Source organism: Cololabis saira, chromosome 6 (assembly GCF_033807715.1).
Source record: "Cololabis saira isolate AMF1-May2022 chromosome 6, fColSai1.1, whole genome shotgun sequence".
In the NCBI taxonomy this organism is placed as follows: Eukaryota; Metazoa; Chordata; class Actinopteri; order Beloniformes; family Belonidae; genus Cololabis; species Cololabis saira.
This window is the reverse complement of record NC_084592.1, coordinates 17984456-18005500: the sequence shown is the minus strand read 5'-3', so window position 1 is coordinate 18005500 and position 21045 is coordinate 17984456. Positions and strand designations below refer to the sequence as shown.

Sequence of the window (21045 nt, the reverse complement as noted above, 5' to 3'; positions counted from 1 at the left end):
AAGTCTTTTTGGAAGAAAGTTGTACTGTATCTAGTGTTGTATGTTCCAAAACGATTAGGAGACAGGAAGTGTATACCATTTCATACCATTGGCAGTACGGTAACGTACGGCAACGGTAATGCGCTATCTTCTGTATAGAGTATCTTTGGTTCAGCGTGGGATTTTTCTTTGAACCTTAATCGCTGCCACTGCTAAGTAACATCCTTCATGTTCACTAGTTTCTTTTTCTCTTCCATCTTTTGCTGCATTCTTTTTCTTCATCTCTTTTTTTGCCACTGGATCTTTGCAAACAGCCAAAAGTGCGCATCACCACCATGATGTGGTAAGCTCTATCTACGGTTCGGTTAGTTTGTTGTGTGGCACTGCAGTGTGATGGAGATGTGGTGGCTAAAGGGTTGATCCTGAATCCCTGCTTATGTCTTGTGTCACCTGATGAACAAGTTTCCATGTATAATGATGCTGTCAATCTGTCAAACCTCCCACAGTTTCAGCTGAGGAGACCAAACCAAAGTGGGATCACTTTGTTGTTGATGTCATACAGACTTTGTTTGGCGTTTCATGGCCTCCCCTAAAGCAAGGAGCACATAAACTCGTGCTTGTTTGCCGCAGAACATTGAAAACAAAGGATCGTTGTGCCACGTTAAAGGTAGTGCCCCCATAAAATAAACCACACAAAAGCTGTTTCATCTTGAACCTTGCTGACGTCACCACTTTTTTTTTTACTTTCCTTGCAACACGACACTCCGATAAAACAACTCCTGTGGAGCATCTGTTACAGTATTACAGTCGGTATCAACGCTGTGAGAGAAACAGGGAAGAAGCCGAATCCGTGCAAGGAATGAGGCTTGACTTGATAGCTTTCTCATGGTGTCCCAGATTAGTTTTTTGCTTTTAAAAGCTTCTGAGAAAAACTGGACGTACAGTTTTCATGAGGAAGGAAAAGGCTGAGCGGCTGCAATCAGCGAGAAAAATATAATGGCGATACACTTTAATAGCTCAAGAGTGCTCTCCCTTTGTCTGTGTGCATGTAGGGGAAAGTGTGCTCCGTCTAACCCCATCTGTTGTCGTCCTGTTTTAAATTCCCAGAGAGAATAACCTGCTGAAATTAAAAGGAATTAAAAAGGCACACACAATGGTTTATACCTTTTTATAACCAAGCTTAATGGATTAAAAGCATCCAACTGCACTGAAAGTAGCATGCTGTCGCTTTCAACTTTACATTCAAAGATGGTTAGTGTTTACAAACCGTAAAACATTGCAAAATCCTAAGAAATGTAATGAATAAATAATAAATGTTGCATTTTGACTGCACACAAACCAAGTTCTTCATCATTTATAGACTAATGGCGATGATCTGCTACAGTAGCACATACAGACAGAAAGTGGCCAAATGAAAGACATTTTTACATGTTACCTTCCCTTAATGGATAAAAATCACCTTATTTCAGTCTTTGATCGTTCTGTGACCAAGGTATTCAACTGTAGAGCTCCTTATTATGTCAGCGATACCATCAGTTAGAAGTCAGTCCAGTTAATTTCTGAAGTGATTTTATAATAATGGTGTAATGGCATGGTTTTGGTGGGATGCACAGGGGGTAACGTGTTGCTGGATTTAGTTACTTCTCAGCAGAGGTGTCAAGTAACAAAGTACAAATACTTCGTTACCTTACTTAAGTAGAAATTTTGGTTATCTATACTTCACTGGAGTAATTATTTTTCAGACGACTTTTTACTTTTACTCCTTACATTTTCACGCAATTATCTGTACTTTTTACTCCTTACATTTTAAAAACAGCCTGGTTACTCTATTTAATTTCGGCCTTTAAATAAAAACTATCCAGTTAAATTGCTCCATCCGGATAGAGTGAATTTGGTTGTGGAACAGATGTTCTTGTCCAGTTTTGTTCTTACATCCGTTCCCTCAGATTCCTGCAACTAAACTTGGATGTACATTCCAATAAAGGTTAGGATAAATGATAACATGCCTCTGAAGTTTGACTTTTTGCACCATTACAATACTTATAGGCAACTAATCATCATATCTCCTGCTCTCTGAAACACATGTTAATGCTCAATAGTACACATATACGGTTCTTTAATATATTTGCATTATACTAAGATGCATTCATTTTCAATGGCTTTTGTCCTTAATGGCTTTTTTCCCCCTTACATTACTTTTACTTTTATACTTTAAGTAGTTTTGAAACCAGTACTTTTATACTTTTACTTGAGTAAAAAACTTGACTTGATACTTCAACTTCTACAGGAGTATTTTTAAACTCTAGTATCTATACTTCTACCTGAGTAATAAATGTGAATACTTTTGACACCTCTGCTTCTCAGACTGTCTCAATGGCTTATTTACAAAAATAAGGAACTAGTAAAAAAAAAGTTCTGTATCGCTGTGGGAACACCGTTTTCAACATCAGCTCTGCTCTCAGGAGGCGCGCAGTGCACTGCAAATCTGGTGACGAGGAAAGAAACAGCTCACACACAAACACAAACACACACACACAAACACACATGCACAGTAATAAGTAAACACAAACAAGAAGGGAAAGACACGCTGGTACGGGGCAGCAGAAACTCTGCCAAGGCCGCTGGTTCGCAGATGAAGAGCGGTGATTGATTTGCAGCAGACACAAGGCTTACAGTTCCCTCCTTAACCTCTTCACTGCCATCTCTGACCTCGGGGGGCTTTAACTCGTGCACTGCTTAGCAAGATCCAACAGTCAGCCCTCCTCCTGCCCTACTTATTCTACCTTTCACTCTCTTCAGTGCACGCCCACATGGCTGAGAAGAGGCTGTGGGAGATGCATCTATCAATCTTCTGCAAAAATGCACATCCTAATACCACTAACATCTGTTTTATTCAGGTGCTTTTTTTAGTTTAAATTATCATTGCAAGTGAAGAAAAGAGCATTGCAGCATCACGGGTTTGCTTTGAAAAGCTTTCACATCAAATAAACTATTTGAAAACACTTTTATGACTGGATGGATAAATGTTTTAGGCACTTAAGTAATCATGGTTGTTGAGGCAGAACTGTCTGTCAGAATCTTGAACAATCTTGTTATTTCATAGGCAATTAACTGGATCCAATTTATAAAAGATTAGTATTTACTGCTCTCCTTGGTGCTGCATAATAGAAAAAAAAAGTCTCACTTTATTCAGCATTATTTGCAAATACACAAAACAAGCATGTTTATAAAAGCAAAAACCAAGGCGATGTGTTGTTTTTTCTGTTTGATACCAAAGTAAAAACATCTGTTTCACATCTTTGTATCGACTACACAAAAGAAGAAATGTACAGATGTTGCTGGAAAAAAAAAAACGAAACCACATGCAGTGAGCGCACATACACACACACATATACACACACATATACACACACACACACACACATGCACACACATACACACACTCAGAGACACACACCTTCGGTATTCTCGGTGTTCTCGGCGCTGCACGCGACTCTCTCCGACTCAGCGCTCGCTCAGCCTCAGACGGCCCAGTGGGCTCAGCTGCCTCTTTGCAGATGTAGCCACTACAGTTCCTCTCTAAGACCGTCCGCAGCCCGTCAAACACAACGGCGCTGGCGGTGCACCCCATTCCTCCACGTCCAAGCAGACATCAGTCAGGAGAGCCTGCGAGTGACCCAGTTTCCCTGATCGTCCCCTGCTCCTGCCTGGTCCATGATCTTAGTCGGACCAGCAAATCCTCAGCTTCTTACCCGGGGATACGACCAGCATCCAGGGGAGGATGGATCTAATTTAACGTATGCACACTCAGAGAGAGAGGAGTCCACCTGAACGGTAACTCTGAGCTGCCCCTAGTCTGTTCTAGTAGAAATACCTCAGTTAGCAGGCGAGATACAGTGAGTGAGTGAGCCAGAGCAGAGACGGAGGGATGGGAGGGATGAAGGATGCTGTGTGAGCTCTGCTGCAGCTTCAACCAATGCTGAGCTTCAGCGTGACGGCAATGTGCATCTGTCTCACTGACTCACACACTCACTGATTCTCCGCTGAATTTCCAAAATCTCTCCTCATCCTTGTTTTTTGGTTATACAAAATGCTGAATTGCATTAATCAGTTTCATATTCATCCCATGAAATCAGACTCTTATGGAGAGGAGTGAGTACTTTGAAATAAGTGGGTTACACCGAATTCAAACCTTAATATCCAGAGGGAATGTCTCGCCTCATGGTCAGGCAAACAGCAATATGGCTGAATGCGTATTTAGTTCAGCTGAAAAACCCAGGGCAATGGCAGAAAAACTCATTGGCATATCATTTGCAGCAGTCAGCAGCTGTTGCTGTGTAAAGTACAACAGATAAAGCAAAACGTAGGGAAAAATAAGTGCAGTGAGTGAAATAGGTCCCGTGTTGACCTGGCTCAAGCCTTGTGGAAGTGTGCGTTTGCAAATGAGAGCAGAAAATGGGAGGATTTAAACCTTTAAAGCCAAGACTTCAAATAGAGAGTGTTTTTCTGCAAAAGATTAGTTGCACTTGATCACAAGCTGCTCGGTCTGCCAAGACCACAGACACTGTGACTGGAACCACGCAGCTGAATCATATACAAGCTGTTGGAAACACCAAAGAATATTTCACCAAATATTGGCCTTTGATTGAAATGTATATTGAAATAAGACTGTGATCAAGAGGACAGAAGATAAGAGCAAGAAAGCAGTGTTTTAAATGATGGAAAGCTTACTTGTCTCTGCAGTTTGGGTTTGAGTAGCTCATTGTTGAAATGTTACTGCTTCAATGGCAATAATCTTAAGTTTGACATCTATACCTGTACTAGAAGTATACAGTAGATGAGACAAAATAAGATCTCTACAAACCTCTGTTTTGATAAAGTGTTTCTGTGAGGATCCAGCATATGACGAGCCGTTCTATTAGTTACATTGACCAACGTACAGTACGGGTGTATGCAATTGAAAAATGATCACATACAGTAAGCACATGTCGGCGGAGAGCAAAGTGTTCCCCACAGTGTGATGGTGCACTAAACACTTGCACGCACTGCTGTTTGCTGCTGCTGTGTTAATATTTCAGTAGTGCTTGACACACTGAACTACATTCGAATGCAGGATGAGACGAGCTACGAGAGCAAAGCAGCTGAGCCCAGAAGAGAGGGGGATTCACTGAGAGAGATACTGGAGAAAAATGCGGGAAGAGACTTTGATTGCACTGGAAACACATCGCCTTTTTTCCTTTATCCCTTCCCCTCACACTTCAGATCCAACCTCCCTCCCCTTGTCACTGCAAAGGGGGATTTTAAGCTTTAAATAGAGTAACAAGAAGTAATCTGGTGTAAAACTGCAAAGTCATAAATCCTCCTTTTTGAGGCCGTGCAGGCGAGCTTTGAAACAGATTTCTCTCTAAATTTAGCATTTATTTCTTATGCGAAACACAAGGATGTTCATGAACATCTGCCAGTCATGGCTGCTTGTTGTTACAGAGCTCCAACACATGTATGAGTAAGATATTGCTCAGACACAAAGCAGACACTGCAGTGTCACAGCTGGCTGTCGTAAATCATTTGCCCCGGGGACACAGATTCTTCTCGGTCCTGCAAGGACATGCCGGCAACAAGGCTTTAGGGTGACTATAATTTCACCATGTGACACTGAACAGGAGTTTGTCTACCAGGGGGGAAAGAAATGACCTGCAGGACTTGGCTCGCATCCTGAAATGGATATTTTTAGATGCAGAGCTTAAAAGAATCATATCTAAGAGAGATGCCGATGTACAGACAACTATAAAGAACAGCGGATATCCTTCATGGTTATAGAGTACTACTAGAGTACTTGCTGTAATAATAACAATAATGCATTCGATTTATATCGCGCTTTTCTTGGATACTCAAAGCGCTCACAATGCCACCATTATTCATTCCTTCCATTCATACTTAGTGATGGTAAACTACAAGTGTAGCCTCAGCTGCCCCGGGGCAGACTGACGGAAACAGCCAATCCGGGCCAACAGCCTCTCTAACCACCGAAACATTCACACACCAGCAATGGAGGCAAGCAGAGTGAAGTGTCTTGCCCAAGGACACAACGACAGATGACTGGAGACAGGGGTTTTGAACCGCCAACCCTTCGATCATTGGACGACTCGCTCTACCACTTGTGCCACTGCCGGTGTGAGATACACCGACTGACGGAATTTGACGATTTGTCAGCCTGACCAGCCTGACTGGTGACCAGAAGTCAACCTCCATCCATCCATCCATCCATCCATCCATCCATCCATCCATCCATCCATCCATCCATCCATCCATCCATCCATCCATCCATCCATCCATCCATCCATCCATCCATCCATCCGCTTATCTGGAACCGGGTCGCGGATAATTTATTGTTCTAGCAATAAACGTTTCACGTTATAACGTCATACTGATAGTTTTTTTTTCTCTGGTTTCTGTGGTGGCAGCACTAGCTTCCGTAGCATTGACGATGTCATCATTGCTTAAAATAGCTGCAACTAGATTGCGAGCTGACTGGCTCATATTTGCAGCAGCAGCAAATATGATGTACAAGATGGCGGTAATAATGATGTCAGTCAAGGATCATTCAATATATTTGGGGTTTCATTCAATATATTCAAGGTTCATTCAATATATTCAGAGTTTAATTCAATATATTCAAGGTTCATTCAATATATTCAGAGTTTAATTCAATATATTCAAGGTTTATTCAATATATTCAGGGTTTTATTCAGTATATTCAGGGTTTCAGCCAATATATTCAAGGTTCATTCAATATATTCAGAGTTTAATTCAATATATTCAAGGTTTATTCAATATATTCAGGGTTTTATTCAGTATATTCAGGGTTTCAGCCAATATATTCAAGGTGTATTCAATATATTCTGGGTTTCATTCAATATATTCGGGGTTTCATTGAATATATTTGGGGTTTCATTCAATATATTCGTGGTTTCATTCAATATATTCAGGGTTTCATTCAATATATTCGGAGTTTCATTCAATATATTCAAATATTAATTTCCTGAACGGCATGCCATAATATATATATACTTGATTTATAAGGGAAAACCGCTCAAAACCATATCACATGCCTGTGATTCAATAGATCAAGAACAGAATGCAGACGCAGCTCTGCTAGGTCTTTAAACTCCATGTAACTGATGAGTTTTGAATTGAAATCTAACTACTGTACATTTCCTCCCTTGTTCCATAATGCAACCTAAAAAACAGTTTGTAGCCTGTATTCTGCTGAGACTGTACACTATTTACTCTAATGAGGGATGAATTATTCAGGTCATACTGGGCTGCTGAGTCATGAGGCGTTGTAGCGATTGTTCCTACTGCCCTAAGGTGAAGCATCTCTGTCCAGCTTACTGTTACGCACACCTTCTGACCATAAAATCAATACTGTACCACACATTTAAGATTACGATGAAATACTTCCCAGAGTCGCTTCACAACTCAAGGATAACTAGACATGTGCATGTCTGCCCGTGCTGGTCAAATGAAGTGGTGCTGAGGCTGCAGCGCATCACAGCTGGAAAAAAAAGGTGCTCAATCATGAGGTGGAGCACCAGGCAGCGCTACAGTGAGCCAGGCTGGATATTCAAGCGTGAGAATCGTCCGGGAGTTGTGGAAAGCCGTGCTGCACTGCTCTGCTCAAATCTGCAGCAGCTGCAGAGCAGATAAGGGCTGGGCTGGACGCCGCTGGTCACATGGAGCTTTGCAGATTACTGCTGCGATCGTTACAAGCCCTCAGTTTCCTCACTCCCTTCTTCCTTTTTTTTAACTTTTGTATTAACATGACAACACGGTACATATTCAGAGTTTTTACGAGTTGAAAAGCCAATCAAATGGTCACAAGTTCAAGAGTCAATGAAGAACAAGTATCAACAGAATAAAATAGAGTGCATCTTGTATTTCCAAGTGAAGAAGACACGCATATCCACTGCTGCCAATGAGTAATGAAATAATTTCAAAGTATTTAAACAAAAAAAAATTTCCAACATAACATAAAAGCCCATAAATGCGATGGACCGGCTGCTGAGAGGCTCCAGCCTTCACCACCAGTATAAACAGGATGATAAAATACTTATCTGATAAATACTATCATAATGAATGAATTTTAATCCGTCTTGGTTTCCTTTCTAATTTGGAAGTATCTGTCCTTCCCTCCCTGTCGGCCTCTTCATCTCTTCCTGAACTGTTCTGCGTCTCATCAGCCCCCTGAGTATCTATGATCCTGTCCTTCCTTCGTCTCCTGCCGCCTAGATGTCTTCTCCTGTCTTTTACCTGCTCATCTGTGCTTGTGTTTGTGTTTTGGACACCGCTTGTGGAGTGCCTTTTTCTTTTTTGGTTAAATAAAGGACATTATTATCACCACTGCTTCCTTAATGTCCTGCATTTACCGTATTTTCCGCACCTAAAAGCCTTAAATTTTTTCAAAAGCTGACCATGCGCCTTATAATCCGGTGCGCCTTATATATGGATCAATGGATCAATATTGAGCCGCAACTTCACCCACTTCTTGAAGTGATTTTTTGTCAGATCAGCCTTCCGCATCAGTTCCGAAACAGCTTTTTTTCTATCTTCTCCCTATGGATATTTTTCAGCAAAGGCTCTGTGTGTATTGTTGAAATGTCTTGCAACATTTGACCGTTTATTGTTAAACAGTTTTTCTCCACAAATTAGGCATACTGGTAGGCCACTCATCAGAGGTAAATGCAAATGAATCTGCCCAGGCATCATTGAATGTTCCATTTTCTTCAGATATTTTTCTTTTCTTACATTTCTCTATACTTGGCCTTGCTGGGGTTGAAAGTCGCGACGAATGGATGGCGTTTTGGCGGGTATACCGGCTTTCGCGAGTATGACGTTTATTTTGAGCGACGAAAAACAATAAACTATATTTATTGTAATATGTCAAGTTCACAATAATCCTCCAATTTAGAACTAAAATATTAAAGAAATAACACAAATAAAATACACTTCAATTAAATAGTTGGATGGATAACGTAACCCCAGCCTCTACTGTAGTGCCTTATAATGCGGTGCGCCTTATATGTGGAAAATACGGTACCTCCTTCATCCACATTTCCAAGTGTTGGAAACTAATCACCAATTTCTCAACGTGATATTTAGAGGGGGGCATAGAGGAGTTTTTCTTCACCAAATCAAGTCTTTAAATGTAAAAAGAAGAAATCAGTTATTGAGAAAGACTAAAGCCTACACGCTATCTGCCTTTTGAGTCACACCACCCACTAGGACATAACCTGTCCAACCTGTCCATGGCTAACTGATGAAGCTGCTGTCTCACTGCATATCATAACCCATGTGACCACTGGCTCATGGCCAGCATTCAACATATGTGCGAGTGCAGGGCAGTGACATCACATCTGATTGTGTGATTTAATGGGAAAATAGCACATTATGCAACAGTCACTCTCCCCCAGCTGGACTCGCACCGTGCCAACATCCGCAGCCTTAAATGGCCGACATAAAACCCTCAAAATAACACCACTTGTACTTATACAGCAGTTTCAAGCTGTTCGCAGCAAGTGCTGGGTGGAGCCGAGCGCCGAACATCAAAGCCGGAGCGTTTGTACAGAGAGGGGTCATGCTGAGTTTCCCCTTTCACACTAAGGAGCAGACAATCCTGCCCACTACAAAGACAGAAATGTCCCTGCGTGAATCGGAGGAGTCGGGGGGAGAGTTCGGGAGGAGCTGGCATCTCATCTGAAGAGCACCTCTAGATTGAAGGTCAAGTCCACCGCTGGACCGTGTTTCCTCACCAAAGCTCTGCAGGGAGAATCGTGTGTGTGTGTCTATAGAGCCCATCGTGGTGGACCGCAGTGACATCACCACATACCCAGTAGGACGGTGGCGATAAAACAGTGTGGCTCCCAGCTGGAGCCCTCTGGGGACTGGTGAAAGGAAGTGGCTGTTTCCTGCTGATGTGTGTGTAAACCCTGTCATAACAAAGCCACCTCTCACTGCCCGCTGCCCTCCAAACCCCATCGTGACTCCTCAACACCAGTGGATTGCATTGTGGACAGCAATGTTGACCTCGTCTAAAGTTCAGCAACACAAGTATAAGAAGTACAACTAGACTGGTGCTGGAGCACAAAGACAAGTGTGATATTAACCTCTTGAGGGCTTTCCAAAGGAATGCTGAGTGTAAACATTTGAATCCTGTTCCCAAAGGTTTTTTTTTTTCTCTTTTCTTTTAAAGTCAAGTTGTGGGCACTGCCCTGCAATTACACATGTGGGTGGGCTACGAAGATAGGCTTGGAATATCAATCAAGCAAAACGCTTCACGTTTTACATGCCAAGTTTACATTACAAGCACTCACATTCCTGACACAGAAGAGCACAGTCACATTTTTGTCTGGATAATGTATTGTGTCTGGCCTGGTGATACGCAGAACCTGTTTTACGGACTAAATTTAAGTCTTTCTCTGACCTGCAGCTCACAATCAGGTTATCCTCACCCTTTTTTTTAAATGGCACAAAACAAATACAACGTGGCCACATCCCCTTCCTCTTGGTATTTTGAGATGGTTTATTTATCCCTGGAGAGGAAAATGACCTATTTTCCTGAGTGGCAGCGCTTCCTTTCCTTTGTAGTGGCGCGACCAGGCTCAGATTAAATATACGTTGTAGGTGCAACCGTTCATCTACGCTTCTGGGTGCCATGCTGCTCTGTTGGAGCCGCTATCAGATTACTGCGTGCTGGTTGAATTTTTTATTAATATATTCTTCTAATCTAGTGCCTTTGCTAAAGCTGCAGCACCAGCAGAGATAGTACTGAAGCAGAGCCAAGCCCTGAGGGCCTGCGGTCCCTGTGTCGTTTCAAACCTTCCAACCGCGGTTTTGGCTTCAGACGGAACTCTGCACGGGTTAATCCGGTTAGGAATCAGCGCATCACAACACTGATCACACTGCATATCTAAAATTATCCATGGTTTAAAAAAAGCTGCAGGCTTAAATCTATTTTTCTTCAGTTCAAAAACAAAAAAGTGAATGATTAAACTAGGATTCAAGAAAACTATGGGGGAATTAAGAAGCACTAACAATTAAAAGTGCTGAGTTTTAATTTAATGTATCATTACTTCAGCTGGAAACATGAAGTATCTGATCAGTTTTCACGCTCAAAATCCATGTTAGAGGAGTGAGAAGTTCAAGTTGCAAACGCTACACCAGCAGAGCATCGTCTTACTGCCACCTACAGGACAAAGATGTTACTACAGTAAAAATATGTCCATCTCATTTATTTTATACCACACAGTAAAACATAAAATATATCTAAAATGTACTAATTTTTCTGTAACAATAGTAACAATATTCACATCTACTAAATATACACAGAGTGATTACACTGGTGTTTTGTGACACGCTGCATCGTGCAAACAATGTGTGTTCATATTGACCATTGATATAATGCAGCTATTGTTTGTACACAAGCATAATTTCAGCCAGTACAAGCTGAACTCAGGCAGTTCAAGCTGAATACAGTTTCTCTCTCTCTCTCTGTCTCTCTTTCTCTCAACCCTTGTGTTTCTGCCCAGGAATAAGAGATGACAACTTACAAGTATTTAATAGAAAGAGATATTTAGAAGAATCGTGCTATTTCAGTGTTTTTAAAGCTCTTTCAAACCACATTCCTGATTCAGAGCCACTCAAAGCCATGATCATTCTGTGACGCATACAGGAAGTCTAAACCTGTACAATAGTACTTTCATGCGGGGAGTATTTGCAGACGATGTGCTGACTGTGATTCATCAGATCAATGGCGCCTCAGGTGTGTGAAAGATGATACAGGCAGCTAATGCTTCATGGTCGTGTTCTGACATGCAGGCCGGAAGCAGAGAGTTTACTGATCCTAAAACAAGCCCACACTGGTGTGGGTTGAGGACGTCATGTGGAAGTATCCCACCCTTTTTTTATCCTATATCTTTATGTGTAAAAACATAACAAAAATCATCTGTCATCGGGTCATAGTATTAGGCAAATAACATCTCTAATTGACTGTGCCATGTATGATTTGCAGACCTCTAGAAAAGAAGGTTTGGACAGTTTCCTATTCTGCACCAATCAGGTGTTAGCACAACACCAAATGAGAAAGACATCAGGAATAGTCTTAGAGAAGCAACTGTTATAAGATTTTTTACAAGCTTTGGCTTAGGTTTTATTATATACAGCCAAATTAGTATAAAATTAGCTGTATCAGCCTTTTGAGCACTTACAGAGTAGAGCCTCTTTACAGGTAGCCTACACATTCAGTCTGGAAACTGGCTACAAATGGGGACAAAGTGCGATGAATTATTAATCTAAGTGCTGTACTTTGGGCTTGCAGTCAGCAAGTTCATAATATCTCCCCACAGCCTTAGGTGTCAAACACTTGTTGTCCAACAGATGGTCTCTGCTAAGATTTACTGAAGTTCCCTGCAATGAAAGCCAGATAGACTTAGCAGATTAAACAGCAGCTCTCTCACTTTCAGCAGCAAGCCTGCAGCAAATAAGCATTTTACTGTGTGTGAACATACGGGATCCATCCTGGGAGGAAGGTGAAAACACACACAGATTCAACTTTACAACCTTTTAGCGGCAAAGCATCAAAGCATGATAGAAAATCACTCAACAATCTCAAAAGTATCAACTTCAGGGAGAAACTAGAAAAACAAAACAAAACAAAACAAAACAGATAATTTAAGTGTAATGAAGATCTTGATGAAATGTGCGCCATGGGCCTGGATTGATATGTAGAAACACATATTTGTCTGAATGGGTTAAAGAGGCGCTGCTGGGAGATGGGGAGGGGATAATGTATGGGTGTGGGGGGGTTTGGGAACCTTTAAGGATCCGCTAATCTGACTCTTTGACTCTTTGTTTGTAATCAGTGGAAATCCTCTAGAGCGGAGCTCAGCGAGCGCTGCTGACAATCAAGGGAAACACGGTATGGAAGAAGAGAAAAACGAGCATCCGTGCACCTGCACCGCTTCAGCGGCGATGCACTTTTAATCAGAATTACTACTAATCCCTGCAGGGGAAATGTGATTTGTCACTAGTGCACCAGGCAGCAGGTATGTGACTATAACACACCTATGATGAAAAATAAACAGAAAATATTGCAGCAACACAACATGGATGTAAACAAACCTAATAAAAGGGGAAAACATCGCAGATATTCAGTACTATATACTAGGGCTGGGGATCGATTCAAATGTCAAGAATCGATTTGATTCCGATATTGATTTGGGTTAGTGTTATTAAAACAGTTTTTTGAGCTGTTGCATGAATTATATGACTGTAGTTATGCAAAATATTACCACTAGTATTATATTGAGATTCAACAGCAAGTATTGCAGCTAATGATGCTGTAAGGACCAATCAGCTCCCAGAATGCTGATAGAACTGCTTTCAGAAACATCATGTGGATCAGAATTATCAAACAGATCCAGGGAGGAAACAGAGTCGTATGAAATCGGTTTTATTTTTTCCCACATTCCGTTTTTATTTGTTCCTTTTTCGGTCTATTTTGGTTTTTAATTTTTGAGCATTTGGTTTTTAGCATTTTTTGCAAATGTAACCCCAAGACAGTTTATAAAGTAATGAAATATAGACAATTTATGCAATTATAACTGAACACTTTAATGTTTTCATACCTTTAAACATATTTAAAGGCAAAAACATGGCACCAGTTATTCTCGTGTCCAACAAAACATTCCTTTTTTGGGGATAAACAAAAAAATAATGTAATGTAATGATGAAAAAAAAAAACATAAATAAATAAAAGAAAAAGAAAAAAAAAATTAAAAAAGAAAAAAGAAAATCGATCTTTAGACATATGAATCGATTTTTAGGAATAAATATGGGAATCGATTTAGAATTGGGAAATTCGATACAGGCCTACTATATACAGCATATAGTATTTGCAACACTTCAGATCCTAACTAATTTGCAGATAAAGCATAACATTTTGTAATGACTGAGCTCCAAACTGTACACACACGCCAGGAAAACACCAGGAGATGTATTTTTGTCAGCCATCTAAGACTTGTGGAACCCCTGGATACCACCTAATGCTATAATGGCCACGAGGAACGAATAATTATAGGTGGCTGCATTTATAAACACAGTTTGTTTGCACCACCTGATCCAAGCGCCGCCCCTCAGCGGTCCACACCCTTCCTGAGAGAGGAAACGCATATTACAAGATACAAGCTTGTTGGGGAGAAGCTGGACTCTGACGGCTTGAACTGGCCCCCCTTTTAACACAAGAAACAGCTCTCATGACAAGACCAAAAAAAAACAATCTCCTTGTTTCCAGCTGATCGTTCCTTTGTTGCTCTCCCTTCAGCGAGGGTTAATCTCCCACTCGGATCAGGTTAATAGCACAAGGAGCAGTTCAGCTGCTATAGCTACTAAGATGGATTTGACATTTTTGAGAGGCTAAAGGGGTTCACTTGTGAAAGTGTTTATCAGGACACGCATAACTGGACTATTACTCCAAACAACTAATAAATCTGAATCTATTATCCAACAAGTTTTTGATAAGACTATGAAGAACTATGAACTATGAAGAATAATAAACAATTAGTCACCCAGCTCTGTAAATTGAGGATGGTGTTAACCTTGAAAGACTTAGTGGACACTATTAAAGGGGGATTAAGTCAAATCATATGTACCGAGCTGTTTATCTGCACAGCAGTGTGAAGCTTTACATACATGTACAGTAACACTCAGCATGCATGCCTAGGTGCACTGCACCACATAAAGCCTGCCATCCATCCACCATCCAGGATCCATTTGTACCTCTCCGTTGCAAACTTTATTCATCCACCTCTGCAAAGGGACACTGCAGCAACTTACAGTGCACACTCAGCGCAGTCCGGCCTCCTGATACAAAGCCCTTGAAAAACAAACGGCGATGAAACAGAAACCCAAGGAGAGCCGTGTCTCTGTATGCGCAAGCATTGACAGAAAAACCAAACACGGATTATTGGGGTCAACTGTCGTCCTACTCAGCAACGTCCTCACGCTATCGTGCCATTCTCCTCTCCTGTCTTCCAGTTTTCTGAATAACAGATGACACAAGAGCGGATAAAGGAATTTTAAGAAAACTTGTCGAGAGCGTGAGCGATGAGGGGAAAAAGAAGCTCAGTGTGACAATAAAACGAATCCATTTGAGATCCCTTAGTTTTTTTATGTTATTTTAAAAGTGCTTAACTTTGACAGAGTCAGCGACCCCTCAGATTTGTCTCCATGGTATAAAAACTGAGTGATTTAAATCGCAAAAAATACATTTCACTAACACGTTCTGTTCTTTCGCTTTTGGCAACATTTGATGATAAAAACATGATCAATATATTGATGTATTGACACTTTCTCTGCCTGCAAATAAAGAATCTCTTCTGCAGGGGCGTCAATTGGGTATGGCAAGGTACGGCAGCTGCCACACCTTGGCTTCATGGGAAAATGTAAATGTTTGTTTTTTAAATACATTTATGGAATTACTCTGTGTCTATTTGTATTGATTATTCTATTACTTAATACATATAGAATAACTACAAATGCAAATCAGAACAACATGATCGATTTCATTAGTTATTATACACTGCAAAAAACTCAAAATCTTAACAAGAATGTTTGTCTTATTTCTAGTTAAAATGTTTAGTAAAAAAAAATCTCATTACATTTAAGACAAGACTCAAAAACAACCATTTTCACCTGTTTCAAGTAAATTTTCAATAAGTGGAAAAATCTGCCAGTGGAACAAGATTTTTTTGCTTGTAATGATTAGATGAATCTTGTCCCACTGGCAGATTTTTCTACTTATTTCAAGTGAAGATTTACTTGAAACAGGTGAAAATGGTCAAATAACAAGTTATTTTTCTGGTGATAACTCTTGTTATAAGTGTAATGAGATTTTTTGACTAAAAATGAGACATTTTAACTAGAAATAAGGCAAATATTCCTGGTAAGATTTTTAGTTTTTGCAGTGAGCGAGACTGCATTTGAAAAAGTTCCAATTTTCTTGACCACACAGATAAGCTACATAGACTTCTGTGATGAGTATTTGCTGGACGTGTTGATTGATACTCTAGTTAAGTTCTGTGACTCGTAACCTTGCCATACCTTAGCTTCCACTGAATTGACGCCACTGCTCTTCTGCACTGTTTGTGAGATTACATTTATCTTTGGTACTACGTTTATATAAAAATTTTAAGATTAGATAAAAAAAAGACATAATAATCTGCCCCCGCCCCCTTGTGGGATCCCCCCCCCCCATTCCCTATCGAGCCTGGAGTTTGAGAGTGAGGAATGCCAGCTATGCAGTCAGGCTGGTAAAAAGTCATTATCTCTCCGGGCCGTGGCAACTCACAACACGGTGGACAAAGCCGTGAGAGCAGGTCCTGAGAGCGGCGGGGCGCGTAGGTCCACCTTCGTTAAGCTTGACAGCAGGCTGTGTGGGAAAGAGTGGGCGGGAAGCATCCCTGGCGAGGGTTAATTTCTCATTTAAGAGCCTCTGCGTTCTATTTACATCAATAGAAAAATGCTGCGGCCTCTCTCTGCTTTGGCGAATTCCTGTAAGTGCCAGGTGCTCTCAGGGAAATACCAGATGAGCCTTCACGTCTGTAATAAGTTTCACTTTCATCTTTGCGTACTGATAGCAGGAATGTTGGGTAGTTCCCGGAATTCCGTTTCCAGAAACAGAAACATCTTTGCTTCATTACCATGGAACAAAGAAATACTTAAAAATCTGTGGGTGAAAAAGCAAAACCAACTTATAAACAGTAGCAGCTGAAACAGCTCACACTCTCTTCATCCAAAGGGATTGCAGGTATAACTCTAAATACAGTAAATTGGCTAAATGTGTGCTAATCCATCCCTCTGTAACACTTTCAAACCAGGTTAAGCTGCCGAGTGTAGTAGACTTCACAGCTGAAGCAGGCTGAATGAGAGATGTGGTACAGGTGCGAAACAAAACCAATAATTACATTTTACTCAAATTATGTGTAATTATGTCCTGACGTTTATCCACAGGACGGCTGGGTTTGTTTAAGAACAACGTATCAAGTGACAAAGTGAAAACAATATCACGACTTTATGGTGTTTTTAGCCTTCGGGCGTGCAATTTTAAAGCTCTGGTTCACTTTCATGGTTCTGACAGGATTGTTTTCTGAACTGAAAAGCTGAAAAAATACCCCACTTCACAAACCTGGCAACAAACTAAATATTTAGTATTTCCAGAAAACACAGAGCTCCTTAAATGTCGCAGTAAGAGAAAATGAGCTTCCAGACGTGTGTCCATTAACTCTGTGGAGTCAATAAACATCTGCTCGGGGTCACCAGAGAGTTTATGTAAATGTAAGGCTGTGATTTTTTTTTAAAAAGAAGAAAAAAACGGTCTTTAACATGGAGGAAAAAATCTGGGGACACAAACAAAAACAGCGGCTTCGCTGAATATGAGAGTAAAAATGTGAATTACAGGAAATCTGTTTAACTTTGTGATCATTTCCTCCTGTCAGATGTTGATTATTCTCCAGAAATAAATTGAATTTCTAATAGCTGCTTCAACGACCACAAACTAGTGAGAAAATGACTTTGTTTAACTGTGGATGTGCTTGCTTTCTCTGCAAAGGCAGTAGAAAGGGATTACTGTCTGGATTATAAGGCCAATGAACTGTCCATCATCCCTGTGGTGACTCCACCTGCTATATCTGATAGAAATAACCCAATATTTGACAGAATAAATGCACCACGCATATGATTATAAATAAAAAACAGTAAAAACAAAACATGCAAGTCATTTTTCTTCTCTTTCTAAGCATTTCTCCATCAAATAACCTGGATGTGGCTTTTACAGGTCCAGTCGGTGCTAATCGGAATAATTTAATCTCTCGGCTGGTGCACATGTGCAGAGAGACAGTTCTGCTTTCAAGCTCCCGGTTGATAGAAAAAACTAACGAATCAGTGGCGGAAGGCATTGCAGGATCCACCTACACTTCATATATTCTCCTCATTCTCTTCCTGCGGCGTGGGCTGGTCCGTGTAAGGAGCTGTTTGTAGTGGAGCCATTCACATGACCGTTACAACGAGCAATATAATGTTTGCACGCCCTCGCAGCGCCCTGATGGAGGGGAGGGTGAACAACACGGCCATACACTCCATCTAGGAGTTAAAGCCCACGGTAGAAAAAGATATTTTTATGTGCATTTACATTCTGTGGAAGAGACGGAACGGCCTTTTAATTCCTATTCCGGTCAGTCAGATGATGTTAGCAGAGATGATGCTGGCAGGGTTTTATCCGTTTACGCTGGAAGGAGAGTCGGACTAACTGCATAATAATCACAGAGGAGAAATTAAAGCTGCAGGAGGCATGACTCAGGATGTCTTCTCCAGCTGCACTAAGGTGTGTGTCCTGCTGATGCAAAAATAGCAAACTCAATGGCCCGGAGGATAGCAGTAAACGCTGCCGATGGTGATGTGAGGCAATCACGGCTCTGCAGCAGGATACGTGCGTCTGCAGTGAGGAATGCGGGGAAGTTTGATTCAGACTGAGCTGTTCATGTATGCAGACGGCATTTATGAGAACCGCCCAGCAACTCCACTTTTCTCGCACGGATCTCCATCAGGGCGGAAAATAAGACACAAATACTAAACAAAGATGGTGAACCTCACCTCCAACTTGTGACTGGACAAATTCAAACAAAGAAACCATTGTCTTATGGATGAGGGATACTTGTAGTGGTAAAAAAAAGAAAAAGAGGGGCAAGTGAAGTCTTGTTGGGTGACGGGGTTTGAATACTCCGAGGTGAGTGTGAAACAGGTTTTAGGGTGTCGCCCTGCACTTGTTCACAGGAAACCCCCCACGGGAAGAGGTGTCAAGTAACGAAGTACAAATACTTCGTTACCTTACTTAAGTAGAAATTTTGGTTATCTATACTTCACTGGAGTAATTATTTTTCAGTCGACTTTTTACTTTTACTCCTTACATTTTCACGCAATTATCTGTACTTTTTACTCCTTACATTTTAAAAACAGCCTCGTTACTCTATTTCATTTCGGCCTTTAAAAAAAAACTATCCAGTTAAATTGCTCCATCCGGATAGAGTGAATTTGGTTGTGGTTGTTTCAGATGTTCTTGTCCAGTTTTGTTCTTACATCCGTTCCCTCAGATTCCTGCAACTAAACTTGGATGTACATTCCAATAAAGGTTAGGATAAATGATAACATGCCTCTGAAGTTTGACTTTTTGCACCATTACAATACTTATAGGCAACTAGTCATCATATCTCCTGCTCTCTGAAACACATGTTAATGCTCAATAGTACACATATATGGTTCTTTAATATATTTACATTATACTAAGATACATTCATTTTCAATGGCTTTTGTCCTTAATGGCCTTTTTCCCCCTTACATTACTTTTACTTTTATACTTTAAGTAGTTTTGAAACCAGTACTTTTATACTTTTACTTGAGTAAAAAACTTACTTCAACTTCTACAGGAGTATTTTTAAACACTAGTATCTATACTTCTACCTGAGTAATGAATGTGAATACTTTTGACACCTCTGGAGGTGAGTGTGAAACAGGTTCCAGGGTGTCGCCCTGCACTTGTTCACAGGAAACCCCCCACGGGCCAGGCTCCTTAGCAGACCCTCTCTGTTATGGTAACCCTCGTCTCAGCTCCAAAACAGTTCTGGTCCTATCAGGCAGGACATACACAGACGCAGCGGGCAGTTTGACGTTGAACCTTGCCCAAAACCCACGTTCAGCCCGAGTACAAACGAATGAGGACCAACCATAACACAGGAAACTGGCTCTATCTAGGAATACAGGCCTGCGTTCTCCCACCAGGAGATGGAGGACAGGAAGTCGAGGGCACTTCCTGTTCTGGCACGTACTGTAGCTCATGGTAGCTGAAGTTGATGTTCTAGTTCTCTGGATGAGAGAAAGCAGCCACTGAAACATTTTCTTCCCACGCTCAGCCAAGAAATTGCTAAATAATCACAAGACCTGACAGCAGTTCACATCTCAGGATTCCTTTTTCGCACAAAGCTAATATTTAACACTTATTTTGACATGTGGAGAAGATACACTCGATCCACGTCCATTAGACTTAATCGGTTTTCATTTACACTGGAACAAAATCTGTCTGTCTGGCTTCTGGATCATTTGGGTTGGCTTAGCCGCGGCAGTATTTATGCGGACTGTCTGGGGTCGCTGCCGGCTGGATGGTGGAAATCCTTTCCATTTTTCACCGAGTCCTTGAAAAAATTTATACGATCGGCTCATGAGCAGCAAATCTGGTTTGGATTAAAACCACAAGTGCCAAAAGGCATGCCCAAACTTATATGGCTCTCCCCTTTAAAGCCTTTGTTTCGTGAGCCATGGGTCACTGCCAAAAACTGGTTTTGGGGCTTTGTTTGTATTCCTGTTTCGGTTGTCTGAATTGTATTTGCATTCAGATCCCAGACTGTCTCCAAAGCCATAGCTTGGAAATGTTTACAGACACATGTGCTCGATAACTGAACCGACAAAAAAAAACACGGAAAAGGCGAGGTCGTTTTTCCCCCACCACAACTTTTACAACACATGAATAAAGAGTCGGTAAAACGGGCGAAACTTATGACAAACACCAAATCCATCACCAGCTAACAGAGATATAGTGGTTGGCTAAAGCTTTTTTATAGGCTGACAACTTCATTTAATTGCAATTAGTTTCCAGAACTTGCCAACATGTGATTCCATTCACGTTTATGAAAACGGTTGGACAAAACTAACAGGAGCGTCAAATGTCCGTCTTTGTTTCCAGGCTTTTATCAGCTGGTTGACATCTAAACTGGACGTTAGTATCATCAGATTTTTATTTCAAGCTTTATTCACTACTGTTCGTATATTTAGATTCTCAGTTAAAATGAAGGCTGCAATAAGTGAGGAGGAAAATTGTCAGATTTACAACAAAACACTCTTGAAGAAGTAAAAAAAGGAGATGAATACAGAGAATATTTTCATTTTTTGTGTTTTCCAACTTTACAC

General features: G+C 41.0%; 1 protein-coding gene across 5 annotated transcripts in view; it reads right to left on the bottom strand.

Annotated features, from left to right (window-relative positions):
• The window catches only part of zmp:0000001200 (dedicator of cytokinesis protein 9), an 89439-nt gene that overhangs the window by 62955 nt on the left and 5439 nt on the right, over nt 1–21045 (bottom strand). For 2 of the 5 annotated variants that reach the window (XM_061723458.1, XM_061723459.1), the window contains exon 1: nt 3437–3756. The exons of 2 other annotated variants lie outside the window; for them this stretch is intronic. In XM_061723458.1, coding sequence (XP_061579442.1) covers nt 3437–3610 — 174 coding nt within the window. In that variant the 5' untranslated portion in view covers nt 3611–3756. Of the gene's footprint in view, nt 1–3436; nt 3757–21045 lie in introns of those variants that run through there. One more of the 5 variants, XM_061723461.1, reaches the window with a different exon arrangement.